Source organism: Eimeria tenella, genomic scaffold (genome assembly GCF_000499545.2).
Source record: "Eimeria tenella Houghton genomic scaffold, Eth_scaff11, whole genome shotgun sequence".
Taxonomy (NCBI): Eukaryota; Apicomplexa; class Conoidasida; order Eucoccidiorida; family Eimeriidae; genus Eimeria; species Eimeria tenella.
Genome location: NW_013541474.1, coordinates 218,021 through 243,591, shown reverse-complemented (window position 1 = coordinate 243,591; position 25,571 = coordinate 218,021). Strand labels below are relative to the sequence as shown.

Here is a 25,571-nt window from a genome sequence, read left to right as displayed (position 1 = left end):
CTGCTGCAGCCGCTGCTGCTGCTGCAGCTGCTGCTGCTGCTGCTGCTGCTGCTGCAGCTGCTGCGGCTGCTGATGCTGTTGCTGCAGCTGCTGCAGCTGCTGCTGCTGTTGCTGCAGCTGCTGCAGCTGCTGCTGCTGTTGCTGCAACTGCTGCAGCTGCTGCTGCTGTTGCTGCAGCTGCTGCAGCTGCTGCAGTTGCTGCAGCAGTGCTGCCTCCCTCATTGCAGCTAATACTATTGAACAGGAAGATCCAACAAAACAAATAAATGCAAATGCTGGTCACCTTTGGCTGTGCATAGACTTCGGCTGCTGAGGCCTATGCCGTAACAGCTGCAGCAGCAACAACTGCAGCAGCTGCTCCTGCAGGTGAGGCAGGTGATGCAGCTGCTGCTTCAGTGCGCTGCACTTGCTGCTGCTGCTACTGCTAGTGCAGCGTTTGCTGCATCACCTGCCGCAACTGCGCTGTTGCTGCAGTGGTTGCTTCTACGGCTGCTGTCATCGGTGCTGCTACTGCTGCTGCTGCTGCTGCTGCTGCTGCTGCTAGCCTGCATTGGGCATCAATCGCCTCCGCTTCGCGTCTGTTGTTTCAGCGGAAAGCGGAGACTCGGCGGCAGCTGTGTCTGCTGCTGCTGCTGCTGCTGCTGCTGGAGTTGGCTGCAACCCCACAGGCGTGGCCGCCCCATCGGCGGCGCTGCTGCTGTTGAACTCTTCTGCTGCAGCAGGAGAAGCAGCAGCAGCCGCTGCTGCTGGCGTTGAAGCCGGCGTCGTTGCCGGCGTTGTTGCTGCTGGTGTAGTTGCTGTTGCTGCTGGTGTTGCTGCTGCAGCTCCAGGGGACGGCTGCTTTGCTGCTGGCATATCCAGGCGGCGGCGCCCACGAGAAAACCGCTCCCCCTGCAGCAGCAGCAGCAGCAGCACAGAGCCGCATGAAGGAAAAAAGCAGCAGCAGCAGGGCTAGCAGCAGCAGCAGCACTGCCACAAACAGCGGCAGCAGCAGCCGCGGCAGCAGCTGCATCAGACAGTAAGAGCAGCAATAGCAGCAGCAGCCCGAAGAGTGACAGCAGCAGCAGCAGCAGGCCCACCAGTCACGGCAGGAGCCACAGCAGCAGCAACAGCAGCAGCAGTAGCAGCAGCAATAGCAGCAGCAGCAATAGCAGCAATAGCAGCGGCAGCAACAGCAATAGCAGCAGCAGCAATAGCAGCAATAGCAGCGGCAGCAACAGCAGGAGCACCAACAGCAGCAACAGCAACAGCAGCAGCAGCAACAGCAGCAACAGCAGCAGCAGCAACAGCAGCAACAGCAACAGCAGCAGCAGCAACAGCAGCAGCACCAGCAACAGCAGCAGCAGCAACAGCAGCAACAGCAGCAGCAACAACAGCAGCAGCAGCAGCACTTCTTCTTTTTTGAGCTGGCGGATGATGGCCTCGGCTCTCCTGCCCAAGTCTGCTGCTGCTCTCGACCTGAAGAACCAGTCCCGTCTCCAGGTCGTGTCTCTCAGAACCTGAACAATTGAAAACGGAATTTGATTAATTAAATCAATTTAAACCATTAAATAATTAAAATAACAAATAATTAATTAATTAATGAAATAATTAGTTAGCTACTTTGGAGAGCAGCGAGAAAACTGCGTTTGCTCTCATGCTCCTTCTGTAGGCTGAGATAACAGCAGCAGCAGCAGATGTGACAGCAGCAGCGGCAGCAGCAGCAGATGCGACAGCAGCAGCAGCAGCAGGTGCGGCAGCAGCATCGCTATGGGCGTCAGCAGCAGCGGTAGGAGCAGGAGCAGCAGCAGAAGCAGCAGCAGCAGCAGCAGCAGCAGCAGTTTCCCGCCCACTTGGCTTCGAAGCTTCTCCCAATTGCCATATCCTGGGACGCAGTGAAACAAACTTATTAATTAATTAATGAATTAATTATTTAATTGTTTAATTGTTTAATTAATTAATCAATAAGTTAATTAATTAATGGAAGCTTGGATAATAAATATTACTTGATTTACTTAATTGTTCTTTCGTTCTATAAATTTTCAGCAACAGCAGCAGCAGCAGCACCAATAGCAATTGCAGCAGCAGCAGCAGCAGAGGTTGTACCTAGCAGCGTAGTGAGGTTAAGAACAAAGACATCCTCTTCTTCTGTAAAGAAGGATTTAGCTTTTGTTGCAGCAGCAAAATTGATCGGCAGACGCCGCCAAGGGAAGTCGCTTTGCTGCTGCCGCCGCACGATCACCTGCAGCAGCAGCAGCAGCAGCAGCATGACAGTAGCAGCAGCAGCAGGTCAAGAACCGCAACCGCAGCCCTCCAACTGCAGCAGCACCCCAGGCGAAGCGCGCACCCCGCAACCCGAAACCCCGGCAAAACAGCAAATAAACGAGCTAATGAATGAATTAATTTCAGTTAATTAATTAATTATAATTAATTAATTAATTAATTGTAATGAATCAATTAATCGACTAAGTGGCACCTGCTCGAGCTCCCTGCGGCGCTGCAGCACCGCCTCGCCGTCCTGAATGCGCTTCAGCAGTTTGCTGCTGTCGCTGATCTCCCCCAGGCGGCTCCAAAAGGCAGCAGCATAAAGCCGCACAGCAGCTTCGCTCTTGCCCTCCACCTCCGTCGCTATGCGACTCAGGTCCTCGCGCCCGTACATCTCGCTCCCTCTGCAGCAGCAGCAGCAGCAGCAGCAGCAGCAGCGGCGGCGACGGTGGAGGGGGAGGAGGAGGGGGAGGGGGAGGAGGGGGGTGAGGAGGGGGGGAGAAGCGGCAGCATCAGAGAGAGGAGCAGCAGCAGAAAGAGCGGAAGGTTGGGCAGCAGCAGCAGCGAGAGCAGCAGCAGCAGATACAGCAGCACCAGCGAGAGCAGCAGCACCAGATACAGCAGCAGCAACAGCAGCAAAAACAGCTGCAGCAACAGGTTTCACTTATGCTCTGCTTTTCCCTCTAATGATCAAGCCTAGTCAGCAGCAACTGCAGCAGCAAACTAATCAGCACCGAAGACAGCAGCAAATCAATCAGCAAGCTCATCTGCAGCCACAGCAGCAGCAGCAAATAAGTCAGCAGCAACTGGGGCAGCAGCAAGTCGCTAGGGCGCGGCAGCACCAGCAGCAAATAAAAGCTCGCTGCAGCAGCAAAGTGCTGGTCATCCCCAGCAGCATATCCAGCATCCCCAGGAACAACAGCATCAGCAGCAGCAGCATCCCCAGCAGCAACAGCAGCAGCAGCAGCAGTACCCCGCGCAGCATCTCCCGCAGCGCCGCAGCAGCACCCCCGCAGCCCCCGCGCCGCAGCAGCAGCATTCACACCCGCACCCGCACCCGCACCCGCACCCGCACCCGCATCCGCAGCAGCAGCAGCAGCAGCAGCAGCAGCGGCTCGCCTGACGAAGGCCATCAAGTCCTTCTTGGACCAGTCCTTGAAGCCCTGTTCAATTAGCTGCTGCTTCTCCTGCCTTTCTGCTGCAGTGGGGGCCCTGGCCTGGCCCAGCGAGCGCCGCCAGGCCAAGTCCAGCGCATGCAGCTCCAGGATTCTTTCTCTGTTGTAAAACTGCCACTCCTGAAGGCGTTTCAAACCAAACCCTCGCCCCTCCAAACCCTCGCAAACCCTTTTTTTGGGTTTGCCAACCTCCCGACTCCTGCGCGTTTGCTTGGGGGGTTGCAAAAAATCCGCTGCCTTGTGCCTCCCCACGCTCCTCACTGCCAAACCCTAAACCCTAAACCCTAAACGCTAAACGCTAAACCCTAGCAAACCCTAGTAAACCCGAATTAACCCTAATAAATTCTAATAAGCCCCAATAAACGCTAACGAAATTGTAGGAAGCCCTATTAAACCCCAAAGGACCCTAATAAATCCTAACGAACCCTAATAAACCCTATAAATAAACCCTAATAAACCCTCGTAAACCCTAATAAGCCCACGTAAACCCTAGGAAACCCTCGTAAACCCTACTAAACCCTAGCGAGCTTAGCGGACCTGCATGACTGGGAGTTTGGGGACTCGGGGGATGTGTGGGGGCTTTCGGGCGTCCTTGGCGGTTTGCTGCTGCTGCTGCTGCTGCTGCTGCTGCTCGGGGCCCTCTCTGTAGCTGCTTCTGTGGCGCCTGCGAGTCTCCCTTTCTGTGGACATTTGCTCCTTCGCCAGCTGCAGCCAGGCGTCTCTATCTGCTGCTTTTCTTTCTTCAGGATAGCACAAGTCCACGTCGTACAAGTTGCTGCTGCTGCTGCTGCTGCTGAAGTCCAGCAGCGACCGCCGCACCTGCTGCTGCAGCATCGCCTCCATCTGCTCCGTCCGCTCCTGGCCCCTGCAAGCACAACACCAGCAGCAGCAGCAGCAGCAGCAGCAGCGGCAGTGAGCAACAGCAGCAAAAGCAGCTCCAGCAGCAGCGCACGGCACTCCTTGAAGCACCAGGGGTGGTGGGGAAAGTGCAAGGAATGTATTTTTTGCATTCTTTCGAATTTTTTTAATTTTTTTCAACTTTTGTCTTTAATTTTTTTAATTGTTTTGGTTTTTTTGAATTTATTTTAACTTTTTGAGTCTTTTTGAGCCGCGAAAAGGGGAAGTTGGAGGCCGTTGGAAGGCGGACCTGGCGAGGATGGCGTCGAGTTCTTCTTCGGTCAAGTCCGCGTTTTTCGAAGACTTGAAAATGTGCTCCGCCCCAAAAGACACCATCGACAGCAGCGCCCCCTGCGAGAAGTCCTCGCCGCGTCCCTCCCCCAGCCGCCCCTGCTGAATCACCGCGGTGTCTGCAGCAGCAAACAGCCAAAGCCCCGATTTCCAAACACTTTTTCGGAGTTTGAGAGGCTTTTGCTGGGGCTTCAGAGGGGTTTGAGAGGGTTATGAGGGGTTTTGATGGGGGGTTGACGGGGTTTTAAGGGGGTTTGACGGGGGGCTTGGGGGGGTTTCGAGGGAGGTTTTAAGGGGGTTTTGAGGGAGGTTTTGAGGGGGTTTTGAGGGAGGTTTTGAGGGGCGTTTTGAGGGTTCTTAGCAGGGTTTTGAGAGGGGTTTTGAGGGGATTCTGAGGGGGTTTAGGGGGGGAAGGAATGGTTTTGAAAGGGTTTTAGAGAGGGTTTGGAGAGGGTGTAGAGCAGGTTTTGAAATGGTTTTGGGATGTTTTTAAAGAGGGTTTAAAGAGGGTTTAAAGACGGTTTAAAGGGGATTTAAAGGGGGTTTAAAGAGGGTTTAAGGGTTTGGAGGGAAGAGAGAAGTTTTGAGGGTTTTAGGAGGGTTTTGGTGAATAAAAGGGTTTCGAAATATTTATTTGAAATGAAGATATTCAAAGAGAAGAAAAGGGTCTTCAAAACATTTATTCGAAATAAAAAACTCACAAAAGAATTAGAAGAAGAATTCAAAAGAGTGTTTATATGAGGAAGTAAAAAAGAGAATTCAGAAAAGAAAGAATTTAACAAAGAACTTAATGAAAAATTTAAGAAAGGATTTTAAAAAGAATTCAAAAAAGAATTTAGAAAACAACCTAAAAACAGAAATTAAAAAAAAGAATTAAAAACCCACCGAGCTGCAGCTTCAGATTGGCTCTTTCCAAAATCTTTTCTTCAATTGTATGTTCGTGAATTAATCGGTAAACATTCACTGCTTTTGTTTGGCCTGGGCAGCAAAGAAACAAATGCTGCTGCTGCTGCTGCTGCTGCGAGGCTTGCTGCTGCTCCTGCTGCTGCGCATTCGCCTGCTGTGCCGTCTCCTACTGCTGCTGCTGCTTCTACTGCTGCTCCTAAATCTTCTCTGCTGCCTACTGTGTTGTCACTACTACTCCTGCTGCTGCTGCTGCTGCTTCTAATGCTGCTGCTGCTGCTGCTTCTAACCCTGCTGCTGCCGGAGCCGTTCCCCTCCACCCCCCCCACCCCGACTACACCTACTCCTACCCCCACACTACCGCTGCAGCAGCAGAAGCTGCCGCTGCTGCTGCTGCTGCTGCAGCTGCTGCTGCTGCTGTACCTATGCGGTGGGCCCTGTCCATGGCCTGGAGGTCTGCCTGGGGGTTCCAGTCGGAGTCGAAAAGAATGACAGTATCTGCTGCTGCTAAGTTGGTGCCGACTCCGCCGGCCCTCGTGGAGAGGAGGAAGATGCTGACGGGTTTGCTGCAGCTGCTGCTGCTGCTGCTGCTGCTGTTGAAGAGCTGCAGCTGCTGCTCTCGCTGCTGCGCGCTGGTCTGGCCGTCCAGCCGGCAGTAACTGAAGCCCCGCATGCAACAATAGTCCTCCAAAATGTCCATCATTCTTGTCATTTGGCAAAACAAAAGACATCTGCTGCCTCCTTTGATTAGCCGCTGCAGCAGTTTGTCGCAGAAGCGCAGCTTTCCGCTGTTCACCACCAGGTGCTCCCCAAACGGCTCTCCTCCCGCCGGTTCGTATCCTGAAAACGCCAAAACTTTCCAAATTCGCCACCTTTTTCTCTATTTTCTTTTTTTATTTCCTTCTTTTTCTTTTTATTTCCCTTTCTTTCTTTTTAGTTCGTTATTTCCGCTTTTTTCCGCTTTTTTCCACTCTTTCCTCGCGTTTTCCGCGCTTTTTTCCTCTCTTCCGAGCCCGCCACAGAAGCACCTTTTCTTCTTGTTCTCTCGCTTCTTTCTTTTTTTCACATTTGGCAGTTAATCAAAGTTCACAACTTGTGAATTGTTAGGTCTTAAACTCAACAATTGCCTTTTACTTTCCTTTATTGGCTTTTAAAGGAGATCTGCACTTTTTGGAATTCCGTATTCCCTTTTTTCAGCAGCGAGTTGGCCGCGAAAAGGATCTTTTCGGCGAACATTTCGGCGAATTTGCAGAAAATGTGACGAGAAAAACCAAAAAAGGATTTAAGTGGATTTAGATGAATTTAAATGTATTTAAATCTATTTAAATGGATTTAAGTGGATTTAAATTAATTTAAATGGATTTAAATCTATTTGAACGGATTTAAATGGATTTAAATGGGGCATCTGAATGGTTTTTATGTTCGAGGGGCAGGCGGGCTGGTGAAAAGGGGGAAATGCGGCGAAGATGGCGCGGGAGCCGGTGAAAAGCGGAACTTTGGGGAAACTTGGGTCATTTTTCCCGTTTGAAAAGTCTTGGGACTTATTTTTGTTTTTCTAACAGAATAAAAGGTTATTTCGGGGGTAAAAGGAGCTTTTGGCGGCCGAAATCCGCAGTTTTGACCCACCGTCGAACAGGTACGGGTGGTTGCAGGCCTTCCGGAGCTGCACGGCCAAATTGCGCAGCTTGCTGCGGCCGCCTTCGCCCTGCAGGGCTGTCACGTTTTTGCTCAGGAGGTCTTTGTAAAGTTGTCTTTGCATGTCTGAAAAGTCCAAAAACCGGCGATTTTCGCGCGTTTTACCTCCAAAATATCTTTTTTTTCAATTCGGAATCTTTTATTTTAGTCAAAAATCAAAGAAAACGAAAATATCCCGACAAAATCGAAGAAAAAGACGCAGCATTTAACTCCGCAGCGCGCGAAATTAAAATAAAAAGAAATTAAAATAAAAAGAAATTAGAACAAAAAGAAGTTAGATAAAGCAATTTACAAACTTGGAAATGCAAAAAGAAATGGAGAAGTTTAAACACTAAAAAAGAAGCAAAATAAAAGAATTCAAGAATCCTGAAAAGTAATAATGTTACGAATTTATCAAAAAAGAGCAAATTTGATAAATAATAACAATAAAATAAATAATCACAACGCAATAAATAATGGGAAACAAATAAATAACCATTCTATTATTTTGTTTACTCTATTATTTCATTTATTTCACTATTTTATTTTTTTATTTATTTTTTTCGTTGTATTTATTCAAGCCTTACATCATTTTAATTGATTCACCAATGGCTTCATTTATTCATTTATTGATCCTTTTATTCGATTTCTTTTATCCTTTTAATGTAATTTTTGAATTAAATTAATAAATAATTTGAGTACCTGATAAAGGCACGAAGCAAATTAATTCTTTCTTTGGAGGCATCTCCTGCAGCACATCCTTCTTCACCCGTCTGCAGCAGCAGCAGCATAGCACGCAGTAGCGGCAGTTGTAGCACCGCGGCAGCAGCAGAAGCAGCAGTAGCGGATAGGAATCCAAGGAAGTTGAGGGTTTAATGCAACCGCTTGGCTGCGCTTAGCAGCAGCAGCAACAGCAGCAGCAGCAGGATTTGTACCATCAACTGCAGCAGCAAGTGTAGCAGCAGCAGCAGGTGTAGCAGCAACAGCAGCAGTACGAAATAGAATAGCTGCTGCCGCTGCAGTAACGGCAGCAGATCGAGCAGCAGCAGCAGCAGCAGCACGTCGCGGAGCCGCAGCAGCAACAGGCCGCACAGAAGCAACGGCAGGCCACGCAGTAACAGCAACAGCAACAGAAACAGCAGCAGCAGCAGCAGGAGCCTGCCTGAGCATGAAGGGCCTGAGTATCCTGTGGAGTCTTTTTACGATTTGCAAATTTCTTTCTTCTATTTGCTGCTGCGTCAGCTGCGCCCCCTCTTCATTTGTTGCAGCACTTAAATCAAAAAGAGATAAAAACTCATCTCCGTCATCAAACAGCTGCGGCAGCAGGAAGTGCAGCAGCGCCCACAGCTCTCGCAGGTTGTTCTGCCCACACGCAGCAGCAGCAGCAGCAACACGGTACAAAAACAGCAGCAGTAGCGGCAGCATCAGTAGCAGCAGCAGCAGTAGCAGCAGCAGCAGGACAGAGCCAAAGAAGCAGTTCTCTCGGTGGCTGCCGCCCACTCATTGTTTGCTGTTACACGTATTATTATGGACTGCTGCAGCAGTAGCTGTTGCGCTGCGCTGTTGCAGCTGCTGCTGCAGCAACCGTTGCGCTGCGCTGCTGCTGGAGAATGCCGTGCTGCTCTTTCTGCGCTTCTAAACCAGGCAACTATCAAGTAATTTAAAATAACTATTAATTTCATTATTAAAGATAATTAAATTGCTAATTATTTTAAATTATTCTGGAAGCAAACAGGACGCATGCAGCGAAACATCGCGCAGCTGAGGTGTCTAGACAGCTTAAGTGAGTTTCGCTGCACCCTTGCCTTGCTGCTGCTGCTGCTGCTAACTCTGAGACTGCCGCTTTTTACTTCCAATTAATTTAAATTAATTTAAATTGAATCCATTAAATGAAATTTCAAATATCCAGATTCAGTCTAGACAAAATAATGCAAAAGGTAAAAACAACAAACCTGCAAAGGCGTTCCCGTCAGCAGCAGTCTGTAGTTGGAAGCAAACTGCCGCACAGTCGTTGCCAGCTTCCCTGCAGCAGCAGCAGCAGCAGCAGCCGTCAAGAGGCCAGCAACGAAAGCGGCAGCAGCAGCAGCAGCAGCCGTAGCACAAGCAAAAGAGGAGAGGAGCTTGCTGCACCAAAATGCCGTAGCAGCAGCAGCAGCAGCGCGAGCAGCAGCAGCAGCACCAGCAGTAGCAGCAGCACTAACAGAAACAGTACCCAGAAGCAGAAACAGTAGCCGCAGCAACAGCAGCATCAACAGCAAATAATAGCGCCTCAACCGGCAACAGCACCACCAGCAGCAGTATAAGCAGACCGATATTAGCACCATCAGCAGCAGCAACAGCAGCAAACAGCAAAAGCAGCAAAAGCAGCAACAGCAGCAACAGCAGCAACAGCAGCAACAGACGCAGCAGCAGCACCAGCAACACCATTGCCAGCACTAGCAGCACCACCAGCACCACCAGCACCACCAGAATCAGCACCAGCACCAGCACCAGCAGCAACAGCAGCACCAGGAGCCGCAGCAGCAGCAGCAGCAGCAGACCTGCTTCGTTTTTGATTCTGTGGGCCTCGTCTATGATGATGTACTCCCAGTGGATTTGTCCTAAAATGTTTCTTTCGGCCATCAGCATTTCATAAGAAGCAACAACTACATGAATTGTTTCTGGAATGACCTCCTCCTCTGTTTGCTGCTGCTGCTGCTGCTGGTCGGGCTGCGACTGCTGCTCGTCGTTTTCGGGTGTTTCCTGCTCTTCTGCCTGTTGCTGCTGCTGTTGCTGCTGCTGCTGCTGCTGTTTGCTGCTGCTGTGTCCGTCTGACGCGGGGCTGTGCCTCTTGCTGCCAGCTGCGGACTGTTTGTGCTGCTGCTGCTTCTTCTTTTGCTGCTGCGTGTCCTTTGTCCTTCTGCAAACGGCCAAGATGTGCTGCAGCAGCTTTTTTCTTTGCTCTTTTTCCCCCAGCACTTTCACTGCTCCCAAAGAGGGGCAAAAGCGGCGCAGCTCAGACATCCAGTTCCCTGCAGCAGCAGCAGCAGCAGCAGCAGCGACAGCAGCAGCAGCGGCAGCAGCAGCAGCGGCAGCGAAAGAAATGGAGGGGCTCTGGCAGCAGCAGTGGCAGCAGAAAAAGCAGGGGTGCAGCAGCAAGAGAGGCGGCAGCCACTGCACCAGCAGCAGCAGCAGCAGCAGCAGCAAAACGACTGGTGGGGCAGCAGCCGCTGCAGCAGCAGCAGCAGCCGCCACAGAACTCGCAGCAGCAAGACAGTCGGCGACAGTGCAGTAGCGACACCAAAAGCTGCTGCTACAGGCCCCACGCGCCAGCCGCTGCTGCTGCTGCTGCAGCTGCTGCAGCAAGCTGCCGCGGGATCGTGTGGCTGCCGTGCCCAAAATAACAGATGCAGAGGGCCCCTGGCCCCAACCCTAAACCCTAAACCCTACGCCCTAAACCCTAAACCCTCAAGCTCGAATATATGGTATTTGCCTTAGTTATTGAGGTCTATGGAGACTGCAACTAATGGAAGGTTCGTTGCTGCTGCCGCCGCTGTTGGCTGCAGCCACTGAGCTTCGGCTGGTGCTCCTTTGTGTTCCCCTTTGTTTTCGATTCAAAATTAACTAAATTAATTAATCATGCAGATAATTCAGTGTTTAAAAGGCAATAATTTTACTTAGGTGTATATACACATGCACGAAGGCGAAGACACACAAACGTAGGCCGCTCAACCTGTTGCCGCTGTTGCTGCTGCAGCAGCTGCTTCTACTGCTGCTGCTGCTGCTGCTGCTGTTGCTGCTGGTGCTGTCTTGTCTCTTACTGCTGTTGCTGCTGGCGCTACTGATGCTACTTACTGCTGCTGTACTTTGCTCCTGTTGCTTCTGCTGCTGCTGCTAGCTCTGCTAGGGTGAGCGCCGTTGCTGCTGCTGCTGCGCTCACCGCTGCCGCTTCTGCCTGTTTGCAGCTAGAGGAGCCGTTGCTGCTGCTTATGTATACCCTGCTGCTGCTGCAGGATGGTCTGCAGCTGCTTAAGGATACGCTGCTGCTGCCGGGGCCTGCGGTGCCGCTCCTGCTAGCGGCGCCAGTTGTTGTTGCTCCTGCTGCTGCCTTCGCGATCGAGCTGCTGGTGCTGCAGCTCTGCTGCGAGGCGTTCCCTGGGCCAAGGAGACAAACAACACGTTATCTGTTGCAGCAGCAACAAAAGTAGCGGCAGCACTGCAGCAGGACTGCATGCTGCAGTAGCAACGCCACTGCAGCACTAACAACACTGCAGCAGCACAAGCAGCATCCCGTGGAGCGACAGCGCTGCAGCTGCAACTGCAGGCTGAAGAAGGAGAGTAGCTGCCGCAGCAGCAGCACAGGAGCAGCAACCACGCTGCAGCAGAAACAGCACTGCAACACCAACCGCACTGCAGCACCAACGGCATTGCAGCACAAACGGCACTGCAGCACCAACAGCACTGCGCACTGCAGCAGCAGCAGCTGATGAAGGCAAAGGAGAAGAAGTAATAAAGAGACGCTGCAGTCAAGAGAGAGAATAAAGTGCAGCAGCAAAGTGAGCTATCTGAGGCCTGCTTCTGCCGCTGCTGCTGCTGCTGCGCCAGCTGCAGTAGCTGCAGCTGCCACTGCTGTAGGGCTGTAGCGACGAAAGGAGAGACGCCATTGATGGAAGTGGGCGTCTGCTAATGGGCAGCTGGTGTTGCTGCTGCTGATGCTGTTGCTGCTGCTGCTGCTGTTGTTGCTGCTGGTGCTGCTGTTCGCTCCTGCTTGCTGCTGCTGCTGCTGCTGCTGTTCGCTCCTGCTTGCTGCTGCTGCTGCTGCCGCTGTTGCTGTTCGCTCCTGCTTGCTGCTGCTGCTGCTGCTGCTGCTGCTGCTGCTGTTCGCTCCTGCTTGCTGCTGCTGCTGCTGCTGCTGCTGCAGCTCCAGAACCAATACTATCCTCTAGCGCTCAAGACTTCCAATCGAAACGCAGCTTATAGTAGAGCTTCTTACTGTCACAAATGTACACACATTTAGGACGCAGGGTTCAGCGTTTAGGGTTTAGGGTTTAGTGTTTAGCGTCACGGGGCAAATAGTGGGTGAGAAGCAGAGGCAAGAAGATAACCCACACAGGGCCACTGTTGCTGCTGCTGCTATTGCTGCTGTGACTGCTGTTGTTGCTGTTGCATTAGCTGTTACTGCCATTGCTGCTGTTGCTCCTTCTGACGCTCTGGCTGCTTCTGCAGCTCTTCGTGCTGCTGCAGTCAGACACCCTGAGCAGCGAAGCTGGTCCTCAGGTTGCTGCTGCAGCTGCCGCAGCGGCTACTGCAGCTGCTTCAGCCGCTGCTGAAGCTGCTGCAGCCACTGCTGCTGCTGCTGCTGCAGCTGCGGGTCTCACGCTTGTTCGCGCTGTTGGTGTTTCTCAGTGCTGCCCTTTCTTGCTGCCCCTCCGCCCATGCGGCGCAGCCCTGCTGCTGCTGCTGCTGCTGCTGACGCTGAACTCGTGGATAGCAGGAGCAGCAACAGCAGCAGCAGCAGCCTGGAGCCTGTTGCTGCTGCTGAGATGAGCGTGCAGTTGCAGTCTCTTCCGCGTCTGAACTCGGTTCGCACTGCTGCTGCCGCAGCAGAACCTGCTGCTGCTACTTCTCCAGCAGCTGCTGCTGCCTCCCGAGGGCCATTTGACCTTTTGAGGCCCTTAAGCGCCTTCTCTAGGTCAGCAGCAGCAGCGGGGCTAGGCGACAGAGCAGCGGCAGCAGTAATAGGAACACCAGCAGCAGCGGGCTCGAGGGCAGCCGCAGCAGCAGCAGCAGGCCCTGGGTTTCTGCAATCCGCAGCAAACAGCTACCGAAGCAGCAGCAACTCCCTTCTGGCAATCCAAGCAGCAGACGAGCAAAGAGCAGAAGACGCCCTAGCTGAAGGTGAGCAACGGCAGCGGCAGCACTAGCAGCAATGGCAGCAGCAACAGGAGCAGCAGCAACAGCAGCAGCAGCAGCAGCAGAGCTTATATTATATCTAGTGAGCAACTAGCACAGGGAAAACTAACACAGGGTGATGAGTGCAACGACAGGCAGCAACGTTCGTCCTAATCCTGCTGCTGCTGTCGCTGTTTCTGCTGCTGTTGCTGCCACTACTTCTCCTGCTGCAGCTGCAGCTGCTGCATATCGAGAGGCTTGGGCTTGCTTCCTGCGCTCTGTTTCACTGAACGAGAGCGAAGACAGTGCTGCTGCAGTGCAGGCAGCAACGGCAGCAGCAGGTGCTGCGGCAGCAGCGTCTGCTGCTGCTGCTGCTGCAGCAGCAGGAGAAGCAGGAGTTATCGAAGCGAATGCACTGTCGCTTGAGCTCGCAGCAACGGTTCATCTTGCGCAGCAGCTCGAGGTGACCGGTGCTGCTTAGCTTCCTGCTTTTGCTGCTGCGTCTCCTGCTTGAGCCGCTTCTGTTCTTGCTGTTGCTTTTGCTGCTCATTTTTCTGGTGTTTTTGCTGCCTCCTTTGTTGCTGTTTGTACTGCGGCTATTGCTGCTTCTGCTGCTTCTGCTGCTGCCCGTGATCCTGCTTCTTCTGCTGCTGCTCGTGGTACTGTTGCTTCTGCTGCAATGTGTTGTTGCAGCCTCTCTGCCTCTGCTGCTGCTGCTGCGTCCGCTTCATGCCAGTTGTATTGCTACAACTGCTGCTGCTGCTGCTTTTGCCGCTGCCGCTGCTGCTGCAGGCTGCGGGGCGCACTAACGAAGCCATTGACCTTTACAGTAAACTCATCAGCGACTCGAGGCTCCCTGAAACTCGGAAGTTGTAAATATTTCTTTTTTATTTCTTTTGGAGTTGTTTTCTTTTCTTCGATTCATTATGCACTAGTCTTTACTTCTTTGCAACTTAGTATTGATTAATTTTACTATTTTTGCTGTCTATCCACTGAAAGAACTCGTCCATTAAACTTTAATTCTTAATTTGTAATTAATTATTTAAAATAAGTTGATGTATTTCTAACTTGTTTCTCCTTTTTTCACTGAGAATCAAGTTGCTACGAATGAGACAAAGTACTTACTTTTAACTTTTTATTTTTTTGTTTTTGCTGTTTTCTAAATGTTCCTTGTCCCCAATTTTATCGTACGTTGTTTCTCGTTCGTTTGTAAGCGGAAAGGCGAAATTATTTGATCACCATTTATTATTTTTATTATTAAATTTATCTTTATCTATTCATTAATTGTTTGTAGTCCTTTCTGCTGCTTTCAGGCTGCGATCAAATGTGGGCTCCTTGCTGCTGAAGCAGCAAAAACCCTCTGAGGCTCTCAAAGCCTTCAAGTCTGCTCTTGATAATGTTCCAGTCAGCAACAGCAACCAGGTTTGCTGCTGCTGCTGCTGCTGCGTTTGCTGCTGCTGCTGAGGCCGGGGAGTGTTGTGGTGCTGGTACCGGCGTTGCTGCTGCTGCTGCTTACTTCTGGGGGTGCTGCTGCTGCTGATAACGGTACTGGGTTTGGGCTTCAACTCCAACTTCTCCTGCTGTTTCTACTGGTGCCATTGCTGCTGCTGCTGTTGCTACTGCCGCTGCTGCTTCTGACAGTGCTATTGCTGCGGCTGCCACGTTTGTTGCTGCTGCTGCCGCGTTTGCTACTGCTACCGCGTTTGGTGCTGCTGCTGCATTTGCCGCTGCTGCTGGTCGTGCAAGCACACAACTGTAACTGAACTCTGGACGCAGCAGCAGCAAACAAGTCCTGAAAAGGAATTCTACCGGATTAGAAAAGCAAAAAGAATTATATAAGTTAAATTTCATTAAGTATGCTTCGCCTTGCAGGGCTACAAACACCTGCGCGCGAGGTTGCTGGGGTGTATAGGCAGCTGCTACTTCTGCCTCGGTCGTTTTTCAGAAGCAGCAGAGGCAAATGAGAAATCCCTCGAGGTAAATCTTTGCTGCCAATTTGCTCATGTTTTCTCCAAGACTTTACCAGCTAGTTGGCCAGCTAGCTGGCCACCTAGCTGCAGAAGTTCAGAGAAAGCATGCGCTAGCTGGCTGAATCGCTGGCTAGCTAGCCATCTAGCTAGCTAGCCAACTCGCTAGTTAGGGACCTTGTTAGCTAGCTAGCTAACCACAGCTACCTGTCGGGCTCGTTATCGGGCTAGCTAGCTAGCTAGCTAGCTAGCTAGCCAGCTAGCTGGCGAGCAAATTAGCGAGTTGTGGAGTTAGGTGGCTAAAGAGGTAGACACACAGTCCGCGAGCTAGCCACCTAGCCGGCTAGCCGCTTAGCTAGCTGGGTAGCTAACCACTGGGTACTGGCTAATAAATAGACTGATCAAACGTGGCACACAGGAAAATAGAAAAAACTATTGCCTGTTTCGACAATTCTGAAGGCAACTAATCATGTAGAGGGTTGTTCGCCGCTGCAGCTGCCGCCGCTGCTGCTGCCGCTGCTGCCACTGCTGCTGCTGCAGCTGGCCCCACTGTCTGCTTCCTCGCTGCTGGTGTCCTTCAATTTGTTTCTTTGCTGGGCGGCTTTGGGCGACTCGGAACGGATGCAGCATTTCTTTGTTTCTCTTTTACTGCTGAAGCAGGAGAAAATAAAAAGAGGTATTAAATCCATTCAGCAGCTCAGCTGCTTGCTGCTTTAGGTGGCTGCTGCTGCAGCGTTCGTGCTGCTGTTGCTGCTGCTACCCAGCCTGTAGCGTCTGCTGCGCAGCATTTGCTCAAGGCTGCTGCTCCTGCTGTCTCTAAACCCTTTAGCAAGCTCTATAGTTTAGAATTTAGGGTTTAGGGTTTAGGGCTTAGGATTTAGGGTTTAGGGTCTAGGGTTTAGGTGTTTTACAGAGTCAGAGGACCTCAAGGGTTGTGTGGATATCTCTGCTCTAGAAGATGAAGAACCAGTACTAACAGCAGCAGCAGCGCCTCCTGCTGCTGATGCTCCTGCAGCTCCAGGTGCTGCTGCGGACTCCTTTGGTGGTGCTGCCTGCTCTGCCGTCACAACAGCAGCAGAAACAGCAGCAGCAGCGGCAGCAGCAACGAAAGCAGAGACTTCATTTTTGGATGAAGACGAGTGCATTCTAGCTGCTATGCGTTTATTAGTTTATTTCTCGCCGAGGCAAAAAGGCGAAATATACCAGCAGGTTATAAACGCCCTGAGGCAATACGGTCAGCAGCAATAATAAATAAATAAAAATATAATGTATTGTTATTATGAATAATAGATTAATTAATTAATCTATTAAGCAAATGGCTGATAATTAATTTCTTACCATTTGCGTATTTATTCGACGAGCAGCTTAGTGTCGAATTAGTCAGTTAATTTACTAATTTATTCAACAAATATCAATTAATTAGTTAATTATTATACTTATCATCACTTTGTAGATAATTTTTTCCCATTTGTTCTCTAGGCCTCGAAAACTTGGCCGGCGAAGTGGAACTCGAGAGGGCCATGGGATGGCTGCGGGAGGGTAGAGAAGAAGCAGCAATTGCTGCCTACAAAGCATGTAACAGTAAAGGCAGCAGCAGCAGCAGCAGCAGAGTTTCGCTGCTGAAAGCAGCAATTAATTTGTCTTTCATTTTCGTACTCGAGGGGGACCTGCAGCAAGCGGACGTCTACGCAGACATGGCGCTTGCTGCTGACAGGTAAAGCAGCACCACCACCAGCACCAGCAGCAGTAATAACAGCAGCAGCAGGACACGCAGCAGCAAAAGCAAGTGTAGCAGGTGCAGCTGCTGCTTTTTGCTGCCACCGCGGCACCAGCAGCAAAGTAACAGCCGCTATAGCAGATTAGCATTAGCTTCAGCAGCAGCTACACTCAAATCAGCAAATCAGACCCAGAATCAGCAGCAGTTCCCGCTACTGCTGCTGATTCTAGGTCTTCCCCACTGGTCTAGGTCGCATGTCGCTGTGTCCATCTTTGAATCGCTTCTTAGTTGTATTTGCCTGCACTTTTTCTCCTTACTTAATCCACATCTTTTGTTTGTTTACTATTTAATTTGCTTTCTTTGTCATATCAGTTTTTGTGCTGCCTTATTATCTGCTTATCCGAATTTAGGCTGCGACAAACGCGATTTCTATTTGCAACCTTGTTTTCCCATGTGCTCGCGTGAAGCATGATTGTTGGTGCTGCTGCTGCTGCTGCTGTTGCTGCAGCTATTCTTGCTCCTGCTTTGGCGATCATGCTCCCACTACTGCTGCTGATGGTCATTCTGCTGCTGCGCTCTTGAGTTCTGTGATGCTGCTGCTGCTGCTGCAGGAGCAGCGCTAAGGCGCTAGTGAACAAAGGTTGCGTGTTGTTGCAGCGCGGGGAAGCCGCAGCAGCAAAAGCGAGTTTTGAAAAAGCATTTGAGCGAGACAACAGATGCCAGGAAGCTTTGTTTAATCTTGCTGTTGCTTGTCATAAACTGGACAGGTAGCAGCAGCAGCAGCGGCGTCAGCAGTAGCAGCAGAGACATTTTAGAAAGCGGGGAGGGCAAAATGCAGTGTATGGACAGTTCGTCGTTGCAGTACTCGTAGCTTTTTGTTCTGCTGTTTCTGCTGACCATTTGAAAGATTCACCATAGGGTTAAGGGTTTAAGGTATAGGATTTAAGGTTTAATGACCTGCTATTGTTCAGCGACAATGCTTAAAGTTCATTCTTGAAGCTTTAGCCTCATTTGTTTGTTGCGGCCACTAGACTCTGAGGTGTACTAAGATTTATTTAACAAAAACAACAAATATTTGTAAACAGAGATGTAGAAGACATGAGTAGAACTATAAAGGCAGCGACAAAGGTTCATAAATGTATGAAGATGCACAAATGTAGCCCTCATATACTTCATATACTACTATATATATTGGCAATAATGTACAGAAATATACATATATATACGCATACACATAAGCATTTATATGTATATATATTTCTTTCTTTTTATTTGTTTATTCTTCCTTATTTGATTAGGAAGGAAGAAGCGGTTTCTGCCTTGCTGCGGCTGCGGTCGCTCTTTCCTGCCCACGCTGAGGCTCTTTTCCTCCTCGCCAAAATATACGAGCAGGTACCCAAATTCTATGCCCTAAACCCTTAACCCTAAGCCCTTTTAACTCCCTGCAAACCAGACCAGCTCGAAGTGAATCTTTGGGTCTTCTTCTCTCGGCCTTATAATGCCCGCAGCTCCCTGGAATTGGCAGGAGCTGTAGGAATGCCAATTTAGGCAATTAGCTGCGCAGAGTGCCCAAAACTGTATCTACTGGCTGCTGCCCACATGCTGTGCTTCTGCGGCCCAAAGCAAGGGCAGCTGCACTCAGCGCTAGAGGCTCTGGCGCTGCTTGCCTCGCCGTCTCTGCGACCCCAAGACGCAAAAGTATGGAGAGAAATGGGGCGGCTCAGCGAGAGCTTGAACATGCGCCAAGAGGCCCTAGGCCACTACAGAGAGGCCTATGGGTACGTTTATCCAGGCACCACATCTTAAACCCTAAACTCTAAACACTAAACCCTAAACTCTAGGCTCTAGGCTTTGGACACTGTATGAGGGCCACAGAACTAGGCGAAAGCCCGGCCGCCCTATAGAGAGTCCTGCTGTAGCAAACACAAAGCGTTTAGCCCTAGTCTCTAGCCCGAACCTCAAAAATCCCAGAGAGATTAAGCAAGAGGCCTTGTGCCACGTCAGTAGCTGCGTAGAGTTTAAAAAGTAAGCCGTAAAAATTAAGGCCATAGCCTTTGAAAAGGCTTTAATATGAAACACGAAGCTCTTGACAACAATGGCTGTGGCATAAAGGGGCTGTCAGGGGTAAAAAGCCATTCGAAAAGGCCCTGCCCAGATCGCCAGTCAAGTGACAGCACTCTCAGCGATACAAAATGGCAGGCTCTGAACTGCCGTGAATGGGCGTATGCACGCAAAGGCTGGACTCTGAGCAGCCTCGATTTAGTGTGTTGACACGCAAGGGCGTAGTGACATGTAATGTAACTAATGGTCAAACACACTAAGTTTTACACAAAGTCATGAATTCAACATGATGGGCCTTAGGTGAGAGTAGCAGTGACTACCGGTACAATTTGTGAATTCCTTAGCGTAAGAAAGGAGCATAGCCAAAGAGATTTAAAAGCTGCAATTTAGAATTGAGGGCTGCCGTCTTGGACTTTACAATTTGGCTTCGTCAGGCTACGTCCTTGGGACCTTGGGACTACCAGCTGGCTAGGTGTGTATTTGCTGCGCGAGGGATCGTACACTGAAGCGATTGACTATTTCTCTTTGTCTTCTTTGCTTCGACCGGAAGAACTAAAATGGAAACAGCTACAAGCCTACTGCATGCGCAAGGCAGGGCTCCTGCCAGATGCCTTGAGACTCTATGAAGAATTGCACACACTGAACCCTGAGGATGTCAACGTAACTAGAGAGCTAAACAAGACTAAGGCGAAGCTCGGAATGCTCAAAGACGGGTCGCTCTGACAGCAAAGAATTAAGACTATGAAAGCCTTAATTGAGAGCTCCTCAGTCGCTGGAGCCGCTGAAGCAGTGGGCGAGCTATGAGCTGCGAAATTAAAGGCCCCATAGTAAGAATCAAAAGGTCTGAAGATTCGGACATAATTTGGTGCTGCCGCAAATACGTTTCCGTAGTCGGCCTGAACATCCAATGGCAATTCATCTCTGGACATTATCCACCTTGCAGTTTTTAAAACTGTTTTATATGTGACTCGAATTTGCCGGGAAATGATGGGAACTCTAGTGAGGCAGGTGAGTGTAAAGCTCATGAGAATGGATGCCGCTGTGGGCACCGGGAGACAAACATAGACAAAACAGCACGAAAAGTTCCTCTTAAGGTCTATGAACCTCATGGTGACAACAGCCGGCGCACAGAAAGCTCTACTAGCCTTCTGCCGAATTTCGGGCCTATGATAAGGTCCAGCTTATGCAAATGGATTTGAGCCACACTTTAAAAGCCAGTGTCTATACAAGTCTGAAAAATTCGTTCATAAATCACCGACACGGTGGAACATTGGGAAAGTGAAGGGGGCACGTTCTCCTCGAATTGTTTTGGAAACATTTTCCTTTCACGGTTACAGCACTTGCAGCTTCTGCCAGAATCTTACTTTTACGATCAGCTACTGTATAGACGCCTGAGGGCGCAAATTCCCTAACGCTTGACGGCAGGTTAACTGTGAAAAGGCAAGCGCAGGATTGTCAGAAGGGTCAGTAAACAACAGAGGCAACTGCAGTTGCACGTAACTGACCTGAGTGGGCGACGTCATGGTTTAGGATCTAACTGTGTATTGCTCTTTATACTTGTACTTAGTTGCTTCATATTGCGCTGTTGGTTATCTTGGAACACAATATATATGAGCCCCCACCTGCCACCTGCCCAGCCCACTGGATCGGATCAGGGTCTGTGGGGCTGGCTAATGCCGCAGACGCTGTTGGCTATCTGTGTACGGACACTACAGCAAGTTGGCAATTGGCTACAACCTCCTTCTTAACGTGTGTTCTAGCCGTAATTCTGAAGCCTGAGTGCTACGGCATTTGCGTAGAGGATGCAGACAGTAAAGCACATAAATGGAACGGGTGCCACCTCACCTCTTGCAGTTTGAAGAAACCATGCTGAGCAATATTACGATGAAGAACCCATACAACACATTCCCTTGATTTACATGGCGGCTTCCCGACATTGACAGAGTCCAGTATGAGGGCTGTTCCAAATGGAGGTCTGAACGAAACTAGCTGCCCTCATTGCCACTTTACTAAAGTTACGAAAAGAGTTGGCATATAGGGTTTCGGTCTCGATAAAACGGAACAAGAGTGGTGTAGGAAAGAGTGATGAGTCTTCACAGCTCAGTGTAATTCTCTCTTCAGTATATTTGATTAATGATCTTATACTCTGTATTATGATTAACAAATTTTCCCAACTCCTTAATTCATATGGAACAGTGAGAAGCCAGACTCTATTGTCTCCGCTACGTAAGTTGGTTATCTGCGTGCGTGCAGTAGCCCGTAGAATCATGAGACCGAGCAGATCTAGCGCTTACGCTATATGTCTTCTTTGAGTTGGTGGTTAGTACCACTTTACCCAGTCCTCAACCCTTTCATGCTGCCAAGTCATGTTGTATACTGGAAAACAGAGGCCTGGAAAATTGCTAAGCAGCAGTTGCTGCAGGAGAACTCCTAAACTTATAAAAGTCTCCTAAGCTTCAGTAGGTGCACTCAAAATTGGATTTATTGCTGACAGCTGCCGCATTCTGGCCGTTAATCAATTGGACAAATGCGACTGAGCCCTCGGCACAACTAGAATAAGTAAGAGCCAGAGGTTTTTCTGACAGTAGAAAATGGCGATTCATTCAAGGAATGGCAGTACAGAGCAGCAGCAGAGACGATAAAGTATGATAAAAGTAACGTCATTTTGCGTAGTTAAGAGGTTGCCTGGTTAGGTCCCTGGCTAGTCGTGGTAACCTTGCCCCGCGCGTTGTGCGTGTTGATAAAGATAGTCTCAAGAATAGCGAGTTGTTGTCGCATCATCTCAATCTGTAAGAAAACCGCATTAAAACAGTGCAAGCCGCACTTTAGAGTTGGATGCCTAGATCACGACACTTCTGTTCCTGAGGCCACTGGCTATCGCTTGCATGCATTTACAGGCATTTGTACAACCCACTTCGTTGGCATGCTGCTTGACAGCTGCATTATACTCTTCCGTCATTTGACTGCAAAACAAACACCGCAAGTAGCGGAAAAGAGGATTAAAAAGTGCCGACGTGAACTAATGGGGACCAAAACGTATCAGAGTCCCGGTGCCTATTTGATGCGTTTCGAGCTTGACAGAACATCAAGGTTTTGATCAAACTAACATGAAAAATCACGAAACCCTTCGTGTTGCTATTTGTTTCAAATTTTCTCTCAGTAGTCGTTGTCTCCACTAGTTCTACCGAAGATCTCAGCATGATGGTGAACAGGCGATCGTTTGTCTCAACCGGATGGTCACTAAAGTGCTGGGGCGCGTCTCTGTCGAAAAGTTTATGTGAGCACTGTGTCACAGCATACGCCTTTGATGTCTCAATCTTGTTTTTCGTTATTGCCAAGGTTGCCTTCAGTTCCTCATTTTTCTCTCGCAGCTCCTCCAGCTGCAAAAGAGCACATCCACCTCCTTTTGATACCTCAACAATTTTTCCTCACAAGACTGCCATCAGAAGAAGGCAACCTTATGTGACCTTTCTCTAGCCAGTGTAACTCATTTTCTGCGCTACCAGCTTGGCGTGCAAAGCCATGCCTGCTCCTGGGTGGCAGCCGACTTGATTCCGTCGCTTTGTATTTGTTTAAGAGCAGAAAAATTGATGGAGCTTTTACAAAGGACTTCCAAGGCAGATATGGTAAGTTTAATTTCATCCTTGACTCTGCGCAATACAGAATGAAATAAACGACCAGCTAGAAACGCCGTAGCGTACTGCAGCTACCGGTGAAGCTTTACAATTAATTCTGAAGCGCACCTCAGCAGAAGTAGTGCCCGTTCAGGACAAAGGATTGCGATTTGTCGAATGAGCTCGTCTGTAGCGAACACATACTTGCACACTTTAGCATCGAACACTGAATTAGGCAGCTTTTTGCTTAGTGCCCGCGAGATGCCTACCGCGCCAAACATGAAAATTCTTAACGTTTCTTAGAAAGCGAGTTCTGCACGCAGTCTACTGTGACCTTTCGCGTTGACACATAGAATAGCTGGTCATATAAAATGCACAACCTGTGCCTACCGAAACACTGAAGTACAGCATCATACCGGCATGCACACACGCCAGTTTCCGATGCTCGTCTTTCCAAAAGCTGTATATCTAGCTCTTCACGTGTCTTCAACACATCCACTCGATCTGCAGCCGCTGTGCTTACATGCTGACAAATGTTGCATCCCCAGCATAGACAAATGCGTACAACGCGCAGAATAATCCATAACAAAAGACAACACTTGGTTCATCCCTTGGTTCATCCTGCGCACCCTTGCTGCCAGTCCGCTCATTAAAGCTAGCAGGGAAGTCAGCGAGCAAACTCTACAATTATGCTCAACAAAGCGTGTATATGCAGACATGCCTGAACGAATAAGCGGTCTCCTTCCCTCCAAACAAGAGGGGGAAACAATGCATCGAGTACCGCTTCAACAGGTACTCTTGATCCTTGTGCCTCTCTCTTTATTTGCTCTATAAGAGCTTTTGTATCTCTAGTTTCTTCGTTGCTGCTCTCTGACAAAAGAGCGGCAGCTTCTGCAGAATCTGGAGAGATTTCAACGCACGGTCCGTAGCGCACCTGTTGGGAATGGCAGCCGAACGCAGAGCTAGATGCATATAACTGCTCTGGCATTTTCTGATAATTGAAAGTGACTCTAGAAGACCCTCCTGCTCCAACACCTGACGGCTCCCCGACATGTGTGGTTTTTCTGCTAGCGGGTGGAGAGGAATATGCGTTTCTTTCTACAGTGTGGAGCGCCAAAACGGAAGCCTACCAGCGTTGGCGCAGGAGGGCCTTCTAGAATCATTATTAATTCTTAGAAAATGTCAAATTTTCACAAGCCTGGGCTATAGTGAGCTCCGATCTCCCACGGTTTCGCACGAGCCGTCGAGCTGCCCCAGACTAAAAGGGTGCAATGATGCGCCCTTACACTCCTGTGCTCTTTTCCCGATAACCCAGATAAGTGTGCACTATCCCATACAAGCAATTTAACATAACTTGAAAACAAAAAATTAGCCTGACAGATATGTAGTGAACTACTCAGAGCATGTACATACCGTTGGCATGGTCCATTGTGCATGCAGGATGCATTTGACATTCGGTTACCTTAGCCAGTGGCAGCATCTAACGGGCAGCCCCGTTCTGCTCATGATCAGGAGCTAAAGTATCATACTGATACGTGGAATATTTGCGAATAAGGGCGATTTCAGAACACTAGAAACTTCATTCTTCTGTACTAGGTGCCTGCGTATTGTTGCAATGATGCGGCTTTCTACAGATGCACTGGGGCAGTCCATCATTTCCCTAGCATTGCTTCATGAACCAGCACACTGGGACTAGCGAGCCAATTTCGCGTGCACAAAACGCAAGTAAACGATTCGCTGCAATTTGTTGCACTGCAGTTGCGCTTCATCTGAGTATAGGCAAACAACGCTTCTGTAAACGTATGACTTCATAGCTGAATCCCGGGTCACGTTAGAAATGTGTTTCAGTGTCCGCTAACAATTTGTGTAAGTACGAAGCAGAAAGATCTGCCAGCAACACTGGATAACGCCTTTTACCCCGAGTGGCTTTATGATAGATTCCCTTTTAAAGCATGGTAGTTGGCGTGACAAGGCACCTTGAAGGTTTGCTGTGTACTGTAGAGTTGCTTTAATATTTGACTATGACGAAAAACTGAGTCCAGGACTTGCTCTTGTTCCTGTTTTTGCTCTATGAAGGGGCTCTATTTCGCGTGACATTCCGAACCTACAGTTTGAAAGGTCGAAAGCGGCATCGACCCAGACAACGTTGCAAATCTATTTTATGTATACTGTGAAGCAGTTAGGTGTATGAAAAGTCTTGGTGCTACAGGTACCATGAGATGCGAAGAAGGGACTGATTCGATTTCTACATTCTTGTTCTCCTTATGGAAGCCCGTACGTCCTGTGATTCACTATATACGATATCAGACATGTACTAGTCAAATGCATGGATAGACATTTGCATTCTGAATCTTGTGCTCGACTAATTTTTTCGTGCAAAGCAGTCACAATCTATGGTTGCCATTTGTGACCAACGCACGTTAACCAGAAAAAGGTTGCTTTTTTTCCTTACTGCTATCTCATCAGATGCCGCCCGCATGATTACCTCCGTCAGAAGAGCACGCCCGCCCTTCTGAAGTTTAACAAAAGTCTCCACTGTGAAAAAGTATTGTTGCCATTTCCGTGTGGCATTTCATTCGTTGGAGCTCCACCATGGCTGGGGACAAACGAGGTACCCACCTGCCGCCGCCTCCAGCGCTGACGCAACGCGACTTCCACCGCCCTTTTTGCTTGTGTTTGTCCCACAATATAGTTGTCAAGGTATGTAACAAGAGCTTGAGGGGAGCGTGACATACCTCTGAGCGAGGCGACAGATTTTCCAGGTTCTTTTTGTAGGGGCGGTTCGTTCTCAAAGGCTGACTGGGGCACAGGCTGAAATGCACCTTGTGAGCCCCTCCACCTGGAACGGGGACCATCCTGTGGTTGATTCACAGCACTACTTTGCAGAGCCTGTATATGGCTGCCCCGTCGCGCTTCCTTCGCCCATAGGGAACAGCAGCCACACGGCGGGGATCTTCGCATACCTATGTTCTAAATGCTGCGGCAGATGCTGCTGACGGGGGGGGATGTGTCTGGTCGTTTGCATGAATGCAATATATATGCTATTCCTGTGCATGTAAACACTACGGGATAACTGGGCGAAAGTCAGACGGTACAAGCACGTAAATGTGAGGCATTTTGGACGAACGCAAGACACTTGCTGGTCTCACATTTATTC

General features: G+C 49.6%; 4 protein-coding genes across 4 annotated transcripts; 2 read left to right on the top strand and 2 right to left on the bottom strand.

Annotated features, from left to right (window-relative positions):
* Positions 1 to 540: 540 nt before the first annotated feature.
* On the bottom strand, positions 541 to 10,187 carry ETH_00030850 (Helicase, related; the record flags this gene model as incomplete). The annotated part of the gene is made up of 15 exons (XM_013372858.1): positions 541 to 891; positions 1,392 to 1,499; positions 1,833 to 1,864; positions 2,086 to 2,221; positions 2,456 to 2,648; positions 3,364 to 3,539; positions 3,957 to 4,284; positions 4,567 to 4,726; positions 5,493 to 5,585; positions 5,934 to 6,350; positions 7,137 to 7,271; positions 7,887 to 7,957; positions 8,347 to 8,546; positions 9,137 to 9,207; positions 9,725 to 10,187. The coding sequence occupies 15 exons, from the start codon at positions 10,185 to 10,187 to the stop codon at positions 541 to 543; spliced, it is 2,934 nt and encodes a 977-aa protein (XP_013228312.1).
* A 2,411-nt stretch (positions 10,188 to 12,598) lies between these two features.
* ETH_00030845 (uncharacterized protein) lies at positions 12,599 to 13,536 on the top strand (the record flags this gene model as incomplete). The annotated part of the gene is made up of 2 exons (XM_013372857.1): positions 12,599 to 13,061; positions 13,211 to 13,536. 2 exons carry the CDS (start codon positions 12,599 to 12,601, stop codon positions 13,534 to 13,536), a joined length of 789 nt encoding a protein of 262 aa, XP_013228311.1.
* Positions 13,537 to 13,651: 115 nt separating this feature from the next.
* Positions 13,652 to 13,873, bottom strand: ETH_00030840 (uncharacterized protein; the record flags this gene model as incomplete). The annotated part of the gene is made up of 1 exon (XM_013372856.1): positions 13,652 to 13,873. The coding sequence occupies one exon, from the start codon at positions 13,871 to 13,873 to the stop codon at positions 13,652 to 13,654; it is 222 nt and encodes a 73-aa protein (XP_013228310.1).
* Positions 13,874 to 15,643: 1,770 nt separating this feature from the next.
* ETH_00030835 (intraflagellar transport particle protein, putative) lies at positions 15,644 to 19,523 on the top strand (the record flags this gene model as incomplete). The annotated part of the gene is made up of 6 exons (XM_013372855.1): positions 15,644 to 15,698; positions 15,936 to 16,256; positions 16,502 to 16,736; positions 18,038 to 18,131; positions 18,363 to 18,517; positions 19,235 to 19,523. 6 exons carry the CDS (start codon positions 15,644 to 15,646, stop codon positions 19,521 to 19,523), a joined length of 1,149 nt encoding a protein of 382 aa, XP_013228309.1.
* Positions 19,524 to 25,571: the final 6,048 nt, after the last annotated feature.